Genomic DNA, 18,163 nt, shown 5'->3' with positions numbered 1-18,163 from the left:
GCGGGCGGTTGCGGTTTCTAGCGGTTTTAAGAGATTTGTACGACTCGTACTGCGGTTAAAAATTGGTGCGTTTGCGGGTGACTTATGACTGGTTAACTACCAAATGCGGTAACAATCAAATAATAAATTAACAATATTTACATTTAATATAATTATAAAAATATCAAAAATCATAAAATTATAATAAATATAAAATTTATATTTAGAAAGTTATAATTTTAATTTTCGAAAATTTATTGAAATTGTTTTTATTATAAAATTTTATTATTTTAATTAAAATATAATAGATATATTTTAATATTTTCATAATGTCAATTTTAAATTTTAAATTTTTTATTAAACATTTTTACTTTTGTATATATATTGTTTTAAAAAAAAGAAAAAAAAATTCACCCTCCCGCAACCGTTCGCAACCGCAAATGCTAGCTGGAGCCAGCTTTTGAATTTATGAGATTCGGAACGGTTTGAAGCGGTTTAGAGCGATTTGAGTAATTGTTACAAATCGCCGACAACCGCGACCAATCGCAAAAGCTGCGTTTGCGGGTGGTAACGAGAAAACCAGTCGCCCCCTAAACCACCATCACTTAGTTTTGTTTAACCAAACTTAGCATCAAGTCTTTAATTATATTCATCCTCACCTTTCATATTTGTTCTTACATACATAATTCATATAGTGGATTTGAGTTAATATAAAATAACGTTTGTTCCATAAATAATTAGAAAAGATATCGGATCTAAACGAAATATTCTCCCAATAAATTCGATTTTGTATTTAAAAAAAATTATAATGAGGAAAGGAGAAGATATTTATGAAGACTATTATTAGTTATGCATGTGAACGTAGATAAGAAATCGGAATCGGACATAAAGCCAAACAAAGAGAGACCATATATGAGTTTTAAAGACATAGCCACGACAATGTCACTTGTCCATTATTATATCTTAATCTTCTCAGTTCACTTTGTTCCCTCTCTTATCCTTTCGCTAACTGTACATGACATTGCCTTTTCTTAAAATATCATTCTTTTGCATTATGATTCTGTATTAAACGTACTAAAAAAGATTTTATGGTTTATTACCTAAAAACCCCAATAAATCTAATTCTAGACATTATGTAGTATGTACTATATATGTGTACATTCACAAGAAAATACAAAACTATATGGTCTAACTAAGGCTCCGAATGGTAACAGCGGATTAAGCGGTGCGGGACAAGCGGTACAACTGAGGTGCGGTTATATCAGTTATAAAAACGTATAGATATATAATATATGTAGAGATTTTTGTTACTGTTAAGTGCGGTGTGGGACGGAGCGGTTGGAAACATTTGGAGCCTAAATGAATTATTTAATCAGAATTATAAAAAAAACTAGATCTTTTTTTAATAAATAATTACCATCATAATTTCTTTTTAACATTTACAACTACTCTATAACAGAGGATAATAAATTAATATGCATTTGCTCACATGCATACTCAGGCCTGATCAATATGTGTATTAATCTAAAGCAAAATATAAATTTTATGTCTATTAACAAACATGTTTTAGAGTCCTTCCTCTACTCTGCTAAAGAGTGTTCTTTGCTTATTAATTACTACCTTCTACTCTGTTATAGAGTGTCTGTTGTCTATCACTTCTTGGTTTCAGATCTTTTTAACCTCCTCTAGAATGGAGTACTCAATGTTAAATTGTAGATTTTTAGCTTGGTTGTGGTTTCAGACTTGATTATTAACATTCTTTTGAACCAACTTCAACTTTCCTATTATCATGGCTTTTGTATCGTTGCTGCTCATGTATTGCAAGCTCAGCCTTTGGGTTGGAAGATTGCTCTACAGATGATTTACTCTCTGTACTGTTTAAAAGCTCGGCATTTTGGTGTTACATCGCCTCTGCTATTGTAGCCAGTGTTAAGATTGTTATTTCTGCACTAGTTGTGGAACCAATCACAAGCATTAGATCATTGATTGTGTTCTTTGTTTTCCATGGCGTCATTCCACTGCTTAAGCCTAGTGTTGTCGATATACGAGGACGTCTCTGCAATGTTAGTTGTTTATGTATAATGATTGATTCTATCTTTGTGTTTTTGCTTGCCTTTTGTTGCAGCAAAGTTGTTAGCCAATATGACCAAAAAAAAAAGAAATAGACAAATATTACATGTATCAGGAGTCAAAATTCTCAGTTTCGAGACATAGTTTATGTAAACAAAATAATAATTTTAAATCAAAATAATTAAAAAGTATTACATTTATTGTCACTTAATGTTTCACTTCATATAACTATTTTCCTAAATAAAAAATTCTTTCTATTTTTCTTATTTTTGCCTAATATATAAAAAGAGTTTTCTTTTTAATTTATTTGCAGAATCAGTTAAGTATGGACATTCGAATACTCATTGAGGTACAAGTTGTTTCTTTCGGGATTAATTTTTTTGGATTTTGAAATTAGGCGCCACTTGGATATTATAAATTTATGTATGAGGTTTGAGTTGGATCATCCCGGGTCTAAATGATTTTGATTCTGATGTGTAGAAACATAAAAATATCTAAATAACCAATGTATCTGAAATGGGTTACTATAATTGTACGATAAATAATCTTTTTACCAGATTCAGTCCAAATCTTTTGAATACAATTAGTTATACGACGACACATCTTACACTAATTATAAAATAACGAATAAAAATTTATAAAACCGTAAAAATTAGCATCCGCACTGGCGTGCGGGTCAATCTCTTGTCTTACGTTATATTAGATAACTACGTAAGCACCAATTAAGCTCCAACAATATCTATCATAAGCAGTAAAATCTTAATTAAATACAATACAAAATATACTGCACATTTTCATACAAACAAATAATGTATAAAGTATAAGCAATGTTTTGAAACCCGAAACCGGACACTGAACCTTACCGGATCATCGGATTACTCGATGGACCGCGGACGAACCGCAGTTCAATATATTAATTAAATTTATTAAATAATAACTTATTAGGTATTAAAAATAATACATATTTATGTTTTAAGAATATTTAGAAAACACTTAAATTTTCTTATTTTTATTTCATTTAACATACAAAACATCAAAATTTAATTCAGACTATTTTACAATTAACAAGTTAGACGTTATGACATCTAATAAAAAAATATTAATACTTGAAATCCATAGTATTTAAATGTGAAAGGTAAAGTTAAACTTTAAATAAAAAAACAAAAGTTAAAAATTAAACTATAATAATAGAATATCGATAACCAAAAAAACTAATACCGACCAAATCACAACAACTAATTCAGGTTTTCCTTATCATCGTTCACTTTATTTTTTTCAAATGGCATGGATCTTCATCAAAATCTTAAAAAATAACAAATAAATCACAAATTAAATAGTGTAAATGAGATGTACGAAGAAAAAAAAGAGAAAAAGATACATAGTCGATATCCGGCAGCAGAAAAAAAATAAGTAAAATCAGAAAATCTCATTTTTTAATTTAAATAAAAAAATTTAATAACATAATTAAAGAATTTAAAAAATAAATAAAAGTTACTTATTGGTTTGACCAGTATTCAACTGGTTGTCGAGTTCCGAGTTTTATTGGGTTTTTAAATAATGGTTTCTTCATAAAACTCAAACCGAATTATATTCGGATTACTGGATTTATCGGTTCAACCGCGGATCCGGACCGGGATTCAAAATATTGGTATAAGATAATATCATCCTATAACATCAATTAACTATAGCAAAAAATATATAAAACTGTACTTTCAAACATTTTCATAACAAAAAATAATAACAAACATAAAATACATAAAATACAACAAATACACCACCTCACACACCCCTAATATTTTATAATTCAATAAAAATAGAAACTTTAAATACCCTCAGGAGTTATGTTATTGTGCTTCTGTATAAACCACGCCGTGTAAAGTAAACTAAGAAGAAAACACTTGGAATCAAACACAATCAGATACGGAAAATGTCACGGCCAAAGACGAAAGTAGTAAACCAGTTGATAGCGACATATAACTCGTTTGTCTAGCTAATGGCTCGAGGAGTGGCGGATCTAGAAATGTTTTTACCGGGGTTATAGTGTATTATAGTGGCCGTATTTTTAAAGAATAAGTAGTGTTTTCACTATATAAAAATGTAATAAGCTTTAAAAATGTTACATGGGCTTTGATTCTTCTTAATAATATGTTACGTGGACTGTAGATGTCACTAAATAAGAAAAGAAATCTGCAAAAATATACTGAAAAAGTGTCAATTAGGGAACTGAACCCTAATTTATAGAGGTCAGAACTAGAACTAACAACAATTGAGCTGAAGATTCTTTAGTATTTCTTATACAAAACAAACTATTTGTTCATTTTAATGGGGTCAGATCCCACTACTCCCTTAGTAGATCCGCCCCTGGGCTCGAGTAAGATACGCCAATTTCCATATGAACCAGCTCTGGAAATATCCCTTTTGCTCCTGTCCAAGTAATATCTCTCAGTCACAATGTTTTAAGATTGAATTTCAAAATGCTCAGAAAGAGATCAAGAAACCGAGAACACCCATGTGGTTTCAAATGCTTAGTTAGACAGTTATGCAATTCTATCAAACGGTCTAATTTAAAAAATGAGATACTCATTTTAGTGGTTAGAACCGGTGGTGGCGGTTTTGCTTATTTTTGTTTGTTAAGGATTTCTGCTCGTGCTGTAACTGTTGCCAGAAAATTGAACCATGAGCTAAAGTTAATCTAGCATTGTAGATATGTTTCGCTGTATTTTTCAAGAATCACAAAAAAAAACTTATTTGGAAACTACGCAACCGTTCTTTATTGCTAATTACCGTTCATATTCTTTCTTTCACTATAAAAATGAAATGAAGGCTGATAATAACATTCTTATATTGCTAAATTGTCAAGCTAACAAGCTCTCACATATATCAATTCATCAATGTTTTCGAGAAAATTTTCATTCTCATTCAGAGCTCGAGAGTGGCATATGCTACCATGAATACGATACACATTTGTCATACTATTATACACTTCAGGATAAATAGAACAACTTAAATCAAAGCTCCGCGGGGGTTTGCCACTAGTATATAACAAAGAACAAAATTTTGGTTCATCCTAATTCACCACAACTCTTATCACTAATCAAAGTACCACCTAAATTAATAAAAATATTATTAATATTTTTTTATAAAAATTAAAATAATAATAAAAAATAATGATTGCCAATTTTAATAACGTTAACACCACTAACAAAACTCATCCTAAATTTTAAACCCTAAATTCTAAACCTTAAATCTAAATCCTAACCCCTAAACCCAAATACTATACCCTAAATTCTAAACCCAAACTCTAGACTTGAAACCGAAATCATATACCCTCAACCTAAATTCTAAACCCAAACTCTAGACTTGAAACCCAAATCATATACCCTAAACCTAAATCCTAGACCCTAAATCCAAATCGTAAACTCTAAACTTAAATCCTAGACCATAAACCCAAATCCTAGGCCTTAAACCCAAACCTTAAACCCTAAAAGAAAAACATCAACATTAACTCAAACCTTTATGGTATAGGGTTTAGGTTTAGGATTTACGATTTGAGTTTAGGATCCAAGGTTTAGGGTATAGGGTTTGGTTTTAGAGTTTAAGGTTTAGGGTTTAGATTTACATTTTAAGATTTAAATTTAAGGTTTGAAGTTTAAGATTTAGGGTTTAGGGTTTAGATAACGGCGTTAACGTCATTAAAATTGACGTCATTATTATTTTTCTATTATTTTAGATTTGTTCTTTTAAAAATAATATTTTTATTATTTATCTAGGTAACAATTTGATTAGTGATAGGAGATGTGGTGAATTTAAAAATCCAGTCTAGAGAGTGAACCTAAGTTTTGTTCTATAACAAAATGAGAATGACACGCTCACCGCAGTTTTTCCAAACATTTTTCTTAACATTTTACACCCAAAAAACGAGAAAGACCGATACCAGCGGAGACACTAAAAGCTACTTTTTACCCAATCAAGATTTAACTAAAACAGATTCCCTGTATTTTTGGGAACCCAGTTTTTCAACTCCTACACTATTTTATACATAGAAACCAAAATCCACTTTTTATGTGCTTTTGTGGTTTCCAAACGACTGACTTCATTTTCTTTCAAGAAATTAATTTTTCATATATATAATTATATCTGCCCTTCTAGAAAACAAACAAAAAAACTTACAAATAATAATCTTCTCTATGAATTAAGTAATTTTAATTTTTATGTAAGTTAATTTATAATTTTTAGTCAATATGTATACCATAAATCTTAAAGAAAAGTTAAATAATTTCTTTAGTTATAAGTATTATACATTTATTACACTGGAATTTTTTTTTAAATCAGCTTTTAATTTTATTATATAATATTTAAATTACAAAAAATTATACATTTTTACCAAAGTTATAAAATATATTTAGACTAAAACTACACTAAAATAAAAAACCAAAATTTAAAATAAATCTTTATTATTTTTATATCATTTGTTTTAGAAAAACTAAAAATTTACAGAAAATAACAAACCATAGATATATATATATATATATATATATATTATTTTTGCATTTAACCACAGTTTTATTTTGTATCTACAGTTTTGTTTAAAATAATTTTATTAAATAAATTTATATGTGTTTTGATAACAGTATTTTATATTTTATTATTTTGCAGATTAAATATTTTACTTTGAATAATATTTTCATTCTATTAGCTTTAAAAGCAAAAACCAAAAACTAAAAACAAAAATCTACATACACCATTCATGCTTTTCAAAAATCCAAAACCTACTGCAAAATCAAAATCCAAAAACCAAAAACTAAAATCTAAAAACCGAATGAAAACTAAAATCCAGAAACCAAAAACTAAAATCTAAAAACTAGGAAAACAATCATCACCTAAGAGTCCGTAAGGAATTTATGTGCCATCGTCGAGGTTAGCTTTTGAGGTTTCACATATTTCACACAATACAACAAACAAACCGCACTCCAGACTAATTAAATTAAAACCCGAATAGAATTTAGAGGAAGCAACATTCCATGGAAATAAGAACAAAAAACTTTTCACATAATCTAAATGCTCACCTTATTCAACTGCTTGATAGCATAACGTCTGAGATTGAACGATAAAAGTATATCATTGTCATATACATAATCAGACAAAAACAGGAATTGAACGAATCATCTTCTTAGACAAACTTCTATCAAAGTAACATGAATGTCAGTCATTCAATATGAACATATCAGCGACGTATATAGTTCACTGCTGAACTCTATCTTGGTTGGCCCACCAGGGCCTGCTTATTAAGTTAATAGGCCTTGTGCTCAAAACTTCTTTTTTTTCAAAATTGATCTTGTATTTAAAAACAAAAACAAAAAACAACACAAGATCAATTTTGAGAAAAAAAAGTTTTTAAAAGAAAAAACTCAAAATCTGTATGTTTTTATAAATCCAAAATTAGTACCCTAGATCTGTATGTTTTTGATGAAATAGGACCTTAGTTCTTTAATGAAAATTACTGAAAGGTAAAGGATTTAGTGCAAAAGCATTCTCACCACATGTGTAAAGCCGGTGAAATCAGGGACGGATCTAAGATGGCTTTTGGTATGGGGCACGTAGCCATTTTTTTATAACTAAAAGCTTAGCATATATGTATTTTAACCAAATTTACACTAATAACTAATGAAAAAAATAGGGTGGGGCACATGCCACATCACTGGATCCGCCCCTGGGTGAGATCGGAGAAGAAGTTCCGGTTTACCAGAAATCACCTTCTCTCCCTTAAAAATTGGAGTCTGAGAAGAGAGAGAAGATCATAAACTTACATTAATAAGAAAAAGTGAAAAACCAAAGAAGCTTGGCTCATGCTAGATAGAAATTGAAGAAAAAATATTAGTCAAGAAGAATCCTTTCTCTTAGGAAAGTGGTGACTGTATAAGAAAAGATGTTTACAAACTTGAAATTTTGTTTGTCACAACAATTCCAAAAGTCGTGACGTATATTATTAGATTGATATGAAATCAAATTAAACGGCAATAACAACACACACACGCACTCAAAATGAACTATACAAAACAAAAATGAAATCTATTAAAAATAATAAGTTGAAATCGATATCAAATAACACAAATGCAAACAATTTGTTCTTTATGTGAGGTTACATAACTTCTTAAAAAGTGTTTTTACTTCTCTCGCAGTATACATATTATTTGAAAGCTTGCAAGTAAAACATGGAAATGAAGAAGAAAGATAGATTGTTATATATCATCTCAACGTCTGCGGCGTCGACCTCCACCCGGTGGATCGTGTCTACTGTTAGCTGAAGGCTCTCCGTAGTCGTTGGTGCTCACCATCAATGACCGTTCTCTCACCACCGTCAGTTCATTTCCTATATACATTACGAGTTAATTAGAAAAGATTGATGACAAATTGATAACAAGTTTTGTACATAAGAACGTCTTAGTAACATATAGAGTATCTAGATAAAGAACAATACCCTCGTTTTCAGTATGTTTAAACTTTAAACTATTTATAGACATTTACTCATAATCTGTATTCTCTCCTTCAAGTTTATCTATTGGTAGCATTTTTATTGACTTCTTGCGTTTTACACAAGTTAGTCATAATCTATATTTTCAGAATGTTTAATATCTATACTCAAATCATTAATAACATGTAAAATATATAGTTTCCAAAAGTCAGCTTCTTTTCGTTGAGATATAATGGACTAATACAACTTGTTTTCAGTTGCTATATAATTAGATCTCATATCCATTCAACTTGCAATAAAAAAAGATGTCGACTTTGATAAAATAGTTTTAGTCTGATCTGTCCTTGTTCTTTTCTTTCTAAGGTCAACGCTTTTGAAATGTGAACATAAAATTGAACAGTAGGCCTTATATTATAGGGAATAGTTTTACATTACAAGAAAAAAACTCTCATATAATACTTGTTTTCATCATCGGATATTGAAGTTTATAATTTTAGTTTCATATGACGTACTTTCTTACTGGAATAGTCGGTACCACAATCGATGTTTTTCTTTACAAAGTAATATATATATATATATAATTAGCTGTGTGAACAAGTCATCGGCGAAAATTAAATTAACGTGCAAACTTTTTTTTTGTATCACTATAAGATGCAAACAAATTGGAAAGAGAGTACATAAAACTAAGATATATACAATTCTAAAAAGAGATATATGCAACTTGTTTTGTGAAAATACATATATGTCAAGTACTCTTATTTAGCATGTTCAGTATTAGACTGCGCCTCTTATTTATGATGTTTATTGCCAGTTGAAGTTAAATCTCGAAATTTTATTTGCATGGACCTAAAACTAGCTGTGAAAATACTTGGCATGCAGATAGAAACTGGTGATGTTTATATAATTAACTTAAGGGGAGTATTACCGTATAGGAAAGTTAAAGTGCAAAGGTTCTCAGTTCCAGCAATTGCATATTTGTTTCATATATTCTTTCTTAAATTAATACCATACTAGATGATAACCCGCACCCTGTGCGGAGTGAAAAGATTTAAAGAAATTATCACTTTGAATCAATAGGTATTAGAAAGTTAATAGTTTTAGAAAGAAATATTACATGTTATCTAATAAGAGATTCAACGAAATTGTGTATCTCTATTATAAATTAAGCTTGAATTTAAAAAAAAAAACTTGTGTATTTGTTTTGTTTAATTGAAGTATATTTTGTGGAAATGAATCCTAAGAGTAAACAAAAAACTTATATAAAATAAATTATCTTCATGCTAAGAATTATGTATGTCTATTATAAAGTAAAGATAAAACGAAACAAAGGCAATAAATTATTGTTTTCATACACTAAATTATAAATATAAAATAAAACGAAACATAAGCAATATAATAATAAAATATGAAAAAAACAAAATATAATATAGGAGACTACTTTACGGATGAGGAGATGTAACTATACATGCTTATATTTATATATGCAAGACGCGGACAGAGAGAAATTATAGCTATTTGCCATAATTATTTCCGTAAAATTTCCGTAAAATTTCCGTAAAATCAATTAAAATTGTTGTCCAAGGCAAAATATTTACATCCCTTTTATATTCAAAATATTGAATTTCAAAAATTTACTTTGATTGTTGCTGTGCGGATTTATTGGAATAGTATAGGAAACGAACTGAGATTCTAGTCAACTAAATTAAATTCAAAATTAGTTGCCTTTTTATATTTCCTTAACATACAAATATTTTTTGTTGCATTTTTCACTCCACATCTGCATTATTGAGTCGCACCTTCCTTTTTTACCTTCTGTATGTTACCACTGATAGACCTGTGTCATAAATTCCCGTTGTTCTCGGCAATTCAGATTGTAATGCATATGTCACAAATCCGATCGAGATCTAAATAAATCATATTGTATAATGTATATGTCCAATGGCATTTGGTTGTAATTATTCTAGGTCACAAAGGGTTATTTTAAAAAGCTAGTGAGAGTGCATTAGGTGATGACACATAGGAAATGACACTCATGTAATAAACACATGAGGTCAAGGTTTATTTCTATGAATGTTCCTCCTTTAATAAGAAAGGGATAGTGGGCCAAATAAAATTTGTGCTATGAAAAACAAAAATATTACCGTATATATATTGAAATCGCGAGAAAAACAACATCAAAACGATAGTTAACATTTAAGAAGGAAAAATTGAAATGTATTTTTTTTTCTTCTTTTTAAACAATGTATGCATGTGGAGCAAACACGAAATATCACATATTAGTTATTTCACGGGCTCATGTGTTATTTTTTTTTTGATAAAAATGTAAAGATATTATTACCAATTTTCTGATTTTTGACAGAAGAACAAAGCGAACAAGTAACGGATAAAAGAAATAAAAAGCTAAACACAGACTTGATCTAGCCAAAATAAATAATAATACAGACTCATGTGTTATTCTTTTGTGAACCTGTGTATGCATCAAGGGATCATTTATATTATGTTTTATGTAAATACAAACGATAAATATAACATTTTCTCTTTTATTTATCTAATTAAGTTTTCTTCTTTTCTCTATAAAAATATATATAATTGAGGTATTGTTGTTCTTTTTGATGATATTCTTGAACAATCTTTTAAGATATACACAGTTTTTTTTTAATATACATAGTTTATGATACACAGTTCTTTTTTCTGATATACACAGTTTTTTTTATACACAGTTTTAGATATGCATCATGTCAATACCCCTCATCATCAGGGAATAATTTTGGTTGGAAAACATTTGATTCTGAGATCTCCCATCCAATAACCTAAAGAATAGTAGGTTAAAGGTCATATGTAATGAATAAATTATTATGAAATTTCAGTTCAAAAAAGAGAAATTATTATGAAATGTTTACCACATATACATACGATTGTGAATTAGTAGTAGATATTTTTGAAGAGTACTAGATAACAAAACACATAATCTTTTACAGAAATATACACACTTGGAGAGGAAGAAAATGACCTGGAAATGAAAGACTGAGGCGAGCAGAAGAGACGAGAGCACATGTGGAGATGATCAGGAACAAACATAACACTGTTGATGAAGATGATGAACAAGCCATACTTCCTCTCTCTACATATATCCTTCTCTCTCCTCCCTTCTATATGTATAGACGCCAGAAAAAAATGTCTCACACCGGCCTTTTGGTTTTAAAGACTTTCTTACATTATATATTTATATTATCCCCCTTTGATTTATTTATAACCATTCCCAAACAATAATTTATGTAAATAAATTTTTTATTGTGTTATTTCTTTTAACATGATTACATTTGACCGGGAAATGTAATTTAATAGTTTGTATTAGTACTATACAATTTCATCATTATGTTATCATCCATATTCAAACCTGGTCGAATTCGTGTGTATATGTTTGGTATAGCAGAAAAAGAGGAAGAATATATTTGCATTTACATCTGGTAGGGTATTATTGATACATATTGAAATGATCTTTAAGAGAATATATTTAGATATGTTCATATCTTGTGTTATACTTATCTCTCATGTGATCTATCTAAATATATATCTATGTGCAATTTTTCTATTTAAAAAGAAAATAATTAACATAAATAAAATTAGAAGAATCCATTTTCAAATTTTTGTAACACTCTAGGGTCATCTGAGAATTTGATACATATCTATAGAGTATTAATTTCTTACCCGGCCTTCATCAAATTAGAAATTAACTAATGTATCCTTATATAAACATTTTATCACACTAGTCTTTACTTTGTTCACCAAAATGACCATTTCCTTCACATTTAATCTTTAGCACACATGAGCCTATCATATACCATGCGATCTTACAATTAAAACATAGAATTGGAACCCTGGATTGGGATAGAACTTACAAGTTAAGGGAGTTCAAACTTGAGCCAATCAAGAACAATGTTGCTAAGATCAACGAACGAAGGTGAATGAAGCAGGAGGATGAGTAGAACGAGATCGGGTTTTAAATCAATGACCAAGCGTCCAGATAAGTTAGTTCGGTCCAATTATCTTGGGCTGTATACAATTGGGTACCAAACAAAACCTCCAGACAATCTACACCAAAGCGCAAACAACAGACCCAATAACCCTATTGAGACCAAGTCAAATTGCAATTTGCAGTTTTATTTATGGTTCAGACCAAGTTGCCCAGTGTCGCTCTCAATTCCAGATTGGTTTAAACATTAAATCAATCGAATTTTATTTCCCTCCCCGTGCCGCGAGCTTTGACTGGCTTTGACCAGCCTAGCGTAGCTTTATCGCTTGGGACCAAATACGGGACGTGGCCATTTCAGATAAAAGAGATGATCATTAGTATATTCTATACATGAACGCCAAGTAACGCAAAGCATATATATATTTTAACATGCTTTAACCAAACACAAAATATTACCTTGGGATAAGGTTTTCATATTTATGTGTTTCCAGAAGAAAAAAAACACTTAGAACACATTATTTAGGATATCGAAAAGAATCGACGGTAAAAATAATCCAGAATTTTAAGAACCATATATGATATCATATCTAACACTTAACTAGCTAATTTAAAAAAAAAGTAATATATTGACATATATCGTATCAGACACTAGGGCTAAAACTCATAAATGTTGTTATTTATGGGTAAATAAAAAAACGTAATTATTAGTTTATTACATTAAAAAAATTAAACCCGACCCCAAAATTTTCGTCCTCTTTAAAGATGTAGCTCGTTGAAGGCTTAAAACATACGATATGGTAGCAAGTTCCATGCAAAAGGACAACATATAATAACAACACTTCACTTTTCCTTTCTCTCTCTCTCTCTCTTTTCTTTCTTCTCTCCAAGCTTCTTTAATGTCGCATCTTCAGTGTCTCACTTTCCTCTTCTTGTTTCTTTTACTCCAAAACGCCACGTCAGCTTCACCCCTCCCTCTCCGCCGGAGACCGGTTCACAACAACAGCACTCACAGCAACTTCGCTAAGCATCCACGACGTAGAGTGGTTTTTCCGGTGAACCGGAGTAGCTGCGACCTCTTCGCTGGCGAGTGGGTGCGGGACGCGACATACCCACTTTACCGGGTGGAGGAATGCGGCAGAGGAATGATAGATCCGGGATTTGATTGTCAGACTTACGGCAGACCTGACTCCGACTATCTTAAGTTCCGGTGGAAACCTTTCAATTGCGACGTCCCAAGGTTAACAAAACTCACTCACTAGTCACTAGCAGTAGCAGGCTATTTCATTAGACTAATACATTGATTTAAGCTAATGTTGTTTATTTATCTTGCTTTTGAGGGACATTGTTATCGAGTTTATAATTTCTCCTCGAATATTTAAACACATCCAAGCTTATGTTTAGAGACAAATTAATTTACGCTTAAGCTTTACAACATAAATAATATTTGGATCATATATATCAGTGGTCCAGAAATTATTATATATGTACAATAACCACATACGATTTGTTATATGGTTATTGGACACTTTTATATTTAAACATATAGTCCAGGTGTTACTTAAAAATCTTATGGAAGTTTCGCCTTTATGAGTTGAGTAATAAGTACAAGTTTAGTAGATTCGTTTTTATTAACAAAACGGAATTGATTTGCTGTTGTTGGGGAAGTTTGGTGCGATTAAGATGATTAGTTCTTATTAGTTGTACGGTCGACGCAATAATTTATATAATTACTTTTAATGTTTGGAAAGCAGGTTCAATGGGGTGAAGTTTCTACAGAAGATGAGAAACAAAACAGTGATGTTTGTTGGTGATTCGTTGGGTAGAAACCAATGGGAGTCGTTGATGTGTATGATATCTTCATCAGCACCGTTCATTAGTACAAATCTTATTCATGAAGATCCTCTCTCTACCTTCAAGATCCTTGTAAGTTCCAACACTACTTTCTACTGTCGGTTTAATGAACTTTTTTTTTTTTTTTTTCTGTAAGAGCATCTCCAACCCATTGCTATTTTCACTTCTATAATACTCCCTCTGTTTTTTAAAGATGAATGTTCTAGGATTTTCACACTTATTAAGAAACCATATTAAAACTTAGTTATTAATGCATAGTTTTTTGTAACTTTATATTTCCTATATTTTTAAACCAATAGGATTAAAAGAAATGTAATTAATATTTTTGAAACACACAATTTTTCATTATTAATTGACAAAATATGCTTTGAAAATATGAAAAATACATCTTTTAGAAACAAAATATTTTCCTAGAACATCCATCTTTAAAAAACAGAGGGAGTAGCATTTAGAGGTGAAATTGCTCTAACCCACCTCTATTTCTTCCTCTATAATAGAGATCTCTATTTTTTCCTCTATTTATAGAGGAAAAAATAGCATTCCTCTATTTTTTACTATATATTTTAAAAATTGCTATTTTAGAGGAATATATTGGAGTATATCTCACCTCTATTATAGAGTTCCCCTATTTTAGAGGTGAAAATAGCAAAATACATTGGAGATGGTCTAAGTAGGTCGAATTGGATAGAATAAACTCGTGAAAATTGAGCCAGAGTTGTATACTCTCTCTCTTTTTTTTCTTTAAGTAGGTCGAATTGGATAGAATAAATTCGTGAAAATTGAGTTAGAAGTTGTATACTCCCTCCGTTGTATAAAATTATATTTTCTATAAAAAAAATTTTGTTTCAAAAGATCTATTTTTTACATTTTCAATATATGTTTTATTAAGTAATTGCAAACTTTAGAAAACTTTAATTACATTTATTAAATTTTTATTAACTTAAAATTATTGAAATAATATAATCACAAAATGTTATGCAAATTTAATGTATTTTATTAAAATGTACGAAAAATGATTGAGTATTTACAAAACGTCATTGTCAAATGGTATTAGCTGATCAACTTGACGTCGTCGGTGGAACTTTCTTGGTCCAGTAAAAGGACAAAAGAAAAAAACTAATACCCTCGAAAACAAACATCAGTTACTATACTTTTATACACTTAAATCGTTAAATTATCGTATTCGCTTACATTTCTGCAGTTCTGTGCATGCATATTAAATATTTTATATTTTCAGTTACTTAAATCGAAGATCTACGAATTAGAACAATAACTGCTAGCTAATACATAACAAAACATGTTCTCTTAATTAATATTTGTTTCAGGATTTAGTGGAAATCAGTTTTCGCATTAAACTATATTTTATGTACGTAGTACGTTTACGATACTAAAGTTTTAATTGGTGATATAAGATTATACAACTTTGGGTCTCACTGATGTATAATCCAATCATAATGAAAACAAGTTTAGTGTGCTGAAAACAACATCAGGTATTTTTCTTAAAAATAATTGAAAAGTGACGTTAAGCACAAGAAATTCATTTTAGTTTTTATATCCAACCTCTTTATCTCAAACTACTAATTTAGAGTTTTGCTAATACATGGCAGGATTACAACGTTAAAGTGTCATTCTATAGAGCTCCTTATCTTGTAGACATAGACAAAATTCACGGAAAGACAACTCTTAAACTTGACGAAATCTCTGTCGATGCATCGGACGCTTGGAGAACAGCCGACGTTCTGCTGTTCAACACTGGTCATTGGTGGAGCCACACAGGGTCTCTACGAGGGTAAGCTAAATTGTTACCTCTATTTTCACATAGCTAGGGCCTAGGGTGGTGGTGAAAAGATCTTTTGGGCTAACAAAATTTGAGTGAAAAGTGAAAGTTTGAGGGGAGTGAAACAGGTGGGAGCAGATGGAGACAGGAGGGAGATATTACGGCGACATGGATAGGTTGGTGGCACTAAGAAAAGGACTAAGAACATGGTCTAATTGGGTCCTTCGTTATATCAACTCCCCTCTCACTAGAGTTTTCTTCCTCTCCGTCTCACCCACACACTACAAGTATGTACTCTCTTTTTCTTTTTCTTTTTCTAAGCTTACTTTGTTTTATCAATTTTTATGTACAAGTTAGTAACTCGTGTCATATGACATGGTGGGTTCTTTGATGAGGTTGCCTCGTATATAAGCACATATAGTGTTGCTAATAAGTAAATCACCGTGCTTTCAACGGCAAAGTAATTTTTGATAACAAGAAATATAATGAAACACATATTGATTTTGAGAGTTTCCAGATGTAGCCAAACCATATTAAATATAGTATATACTATCTAGTTGGCGTTCTAGTTGCTACCAAACTACTATCTATAGTAGTACTAACCATTGTGGCCTCAAATTCGCTAGCTAGCCTAAAAGTCTATACGTGGATAAAATACGTGTTTATGAACAATTATTTCATTACAAATTACTAAAATGGATAACGATGAGACTAGTCTGCTGATAAAGGTCCACATATGAGCTGTGTGTGTGTTCATTTAAGGGCCCAAATAATAGTCCAATTGATTTAGTTTCGCCAATGAGAAAGTTTCTCATTTGCAAGTTGTAAAGCAAAAGGATATATAATGTACCACCAAACATAACATTTAATGTTGTATCCTACCATTCCTACATACATTTATAATAAAGTTCACTTGCGATAATTTTATAAAAGATTTAGGTTTTGTTTTTCTTAACATGTAATCAAATTGTTACTCTATTAACTTATTGGATTCCGCAATTGCAGCTTTACTTAAAATCTAGGGAATAATAAGTAAAATATTGATTACAAACTTGATTACTTGATGTGAAAATGTGATGCAGTCCAAATGAGTGGACTTCAAGGGCAAAAGCTTCAACGATAGCTCAAGGAGGAAAAAGCTGCTACGGCCAAACGACACCGTATAGTGGAACAACGTACCCAACAAGTTCATATGTGAACCAGAAGAAAGTAATTGATGAAGTGGTGAAAGAGATGGATTCCCATGTCTCATTGATGGATATAACTATGCTCTCTGCTCTTCGAATAGACGGTCATCCTTCAATCTACAGTGGCGATCTCAATCCTTCTCTAAAGAGATTTCCTGACCGTTCATCGGATTGTAGCCATTGGTGTCTTCCTGGTCTCCCCGATACTTGGAACCAACTGTTCTATGCTGCTTTGATGTTTTAAGATCTGACTAATCAAATATCATCCAAATGTATCTATTGCAGTATAGTATGTTTTTATTGTAAGTTGTTATGATTCACTAGACGCATAATTGTAATCCACGGGAATCTTTTTCTGCGACACTTCTTCAATGATTGTTGTTAAGAAATGGTATTTTAATCGACTGAAAGAACATTTTTAGGTGGATCAATAGGAAAAGATTCTATGCTGCTTTGATGTTTAAGATTGACTAATCAAATATCATCCAAATGTATCTATTGCAGTATAGTATGTTATTGTAAGTTGTTATGATTCACTAGACGCAATAATTGTAATCCACGGGAATCTTTTCTCGCGACATTCTTCAATGATGTTGTTAAGAAATGGTATTTTAATCGACTGAAAGAACATTTTTAGGTGGATCAATAGGAAAAGATTAAAGGACCATTCATTAGGCCTAAGATCCCAATTTTATTTTAATTGGTTTGAGCGTATGAATTAAAAACACACCCCAGTTGCAAGATAATTGTGACTCACATATTTTTGGTGCAGTATACCTAAATTATGTTCGTCGTTGTAGTTTCGGCCATTAGAAAATCTTATTCGACGGATTGAAGATATTCCGTTGTCAGAA

The 18,163-nt window shown here is 30.6% G+C and overlaps 2 protein-coding genes across 2 annotated transcripts; one reads left to right on the top strand and one right to left on the bottom strand.

The window, feature by feature from the left end:
• Positions 1-2,271: 2,271 nt before the first annotated feature.
• LOC103867993 (protein PSY3) lies at positions 2,272-13,029 on the bottom strand. The gene is made up of 2 exons (XM_009146091.3): positions 11,532-13,029; positions 2,272-8,419 (listed from the first exon to the last, which is right to left on the bottom strand). The coding sequence occupies exons 1-2, from the start codon at positions 11,629-11,631 to the stop codon at positions 8,301-8,303; spliced, it is 219 nt and encodes a 72-aa protein (XP_009144339.1). The 5' UTR covers positions 11,632-13,029; the 3' UTR covers positions 2,272-8,300.
• A 235-nt stretch (positions 13,030-13,264) lies between these two features.
• On the top strand, positions 13,265-17,713 carry LOC103867992 (protein trichome birefringence-like 45). Its single transcript, XM_009146090.3, has 5 exons — positions 13,265-13,731; positions 14,246-14,417; positions 15,953-16,134; positions 16,251-16,409; positions 17,205-17,713. The coding sequence occupies exons 1-5, from the start codon at positions 13,391-13,393 to the stop codon at positions 17,551-17,553; spliced, it is 1,203 nt and encodes a 400-aa protein (XP_009144338.1). The 5' UTR covers positions 13,265-13,390; the 3' UTR covers positions 17,554-17,713.
• The last annotated feature ends 450 nt before the right edge of the window (positions 17,714-18,163 follow it).

The sequence above is a fragment of the Brassica rapa genome, chromosome A05 (genome assembly GCF_000309985.2).
Source record: "Brassica rapa cultivar Chiifu-401-42 chromosome A05, CAAS_Brap_v3.01, whole genome shotgun sequence".
Classification (NCBI taxonomy): Eukaryota; Viridiplantae; Streptophyta; class Magnoliopsida; order Brassicales; family Brassicaceae; genus Brassica; species Brassica rapa.
The sequence above is the reverse complement of the archived record's forward strand: the minus strand, read 5'-3'. Positions and strand labels throughout refer to the sequence as shown.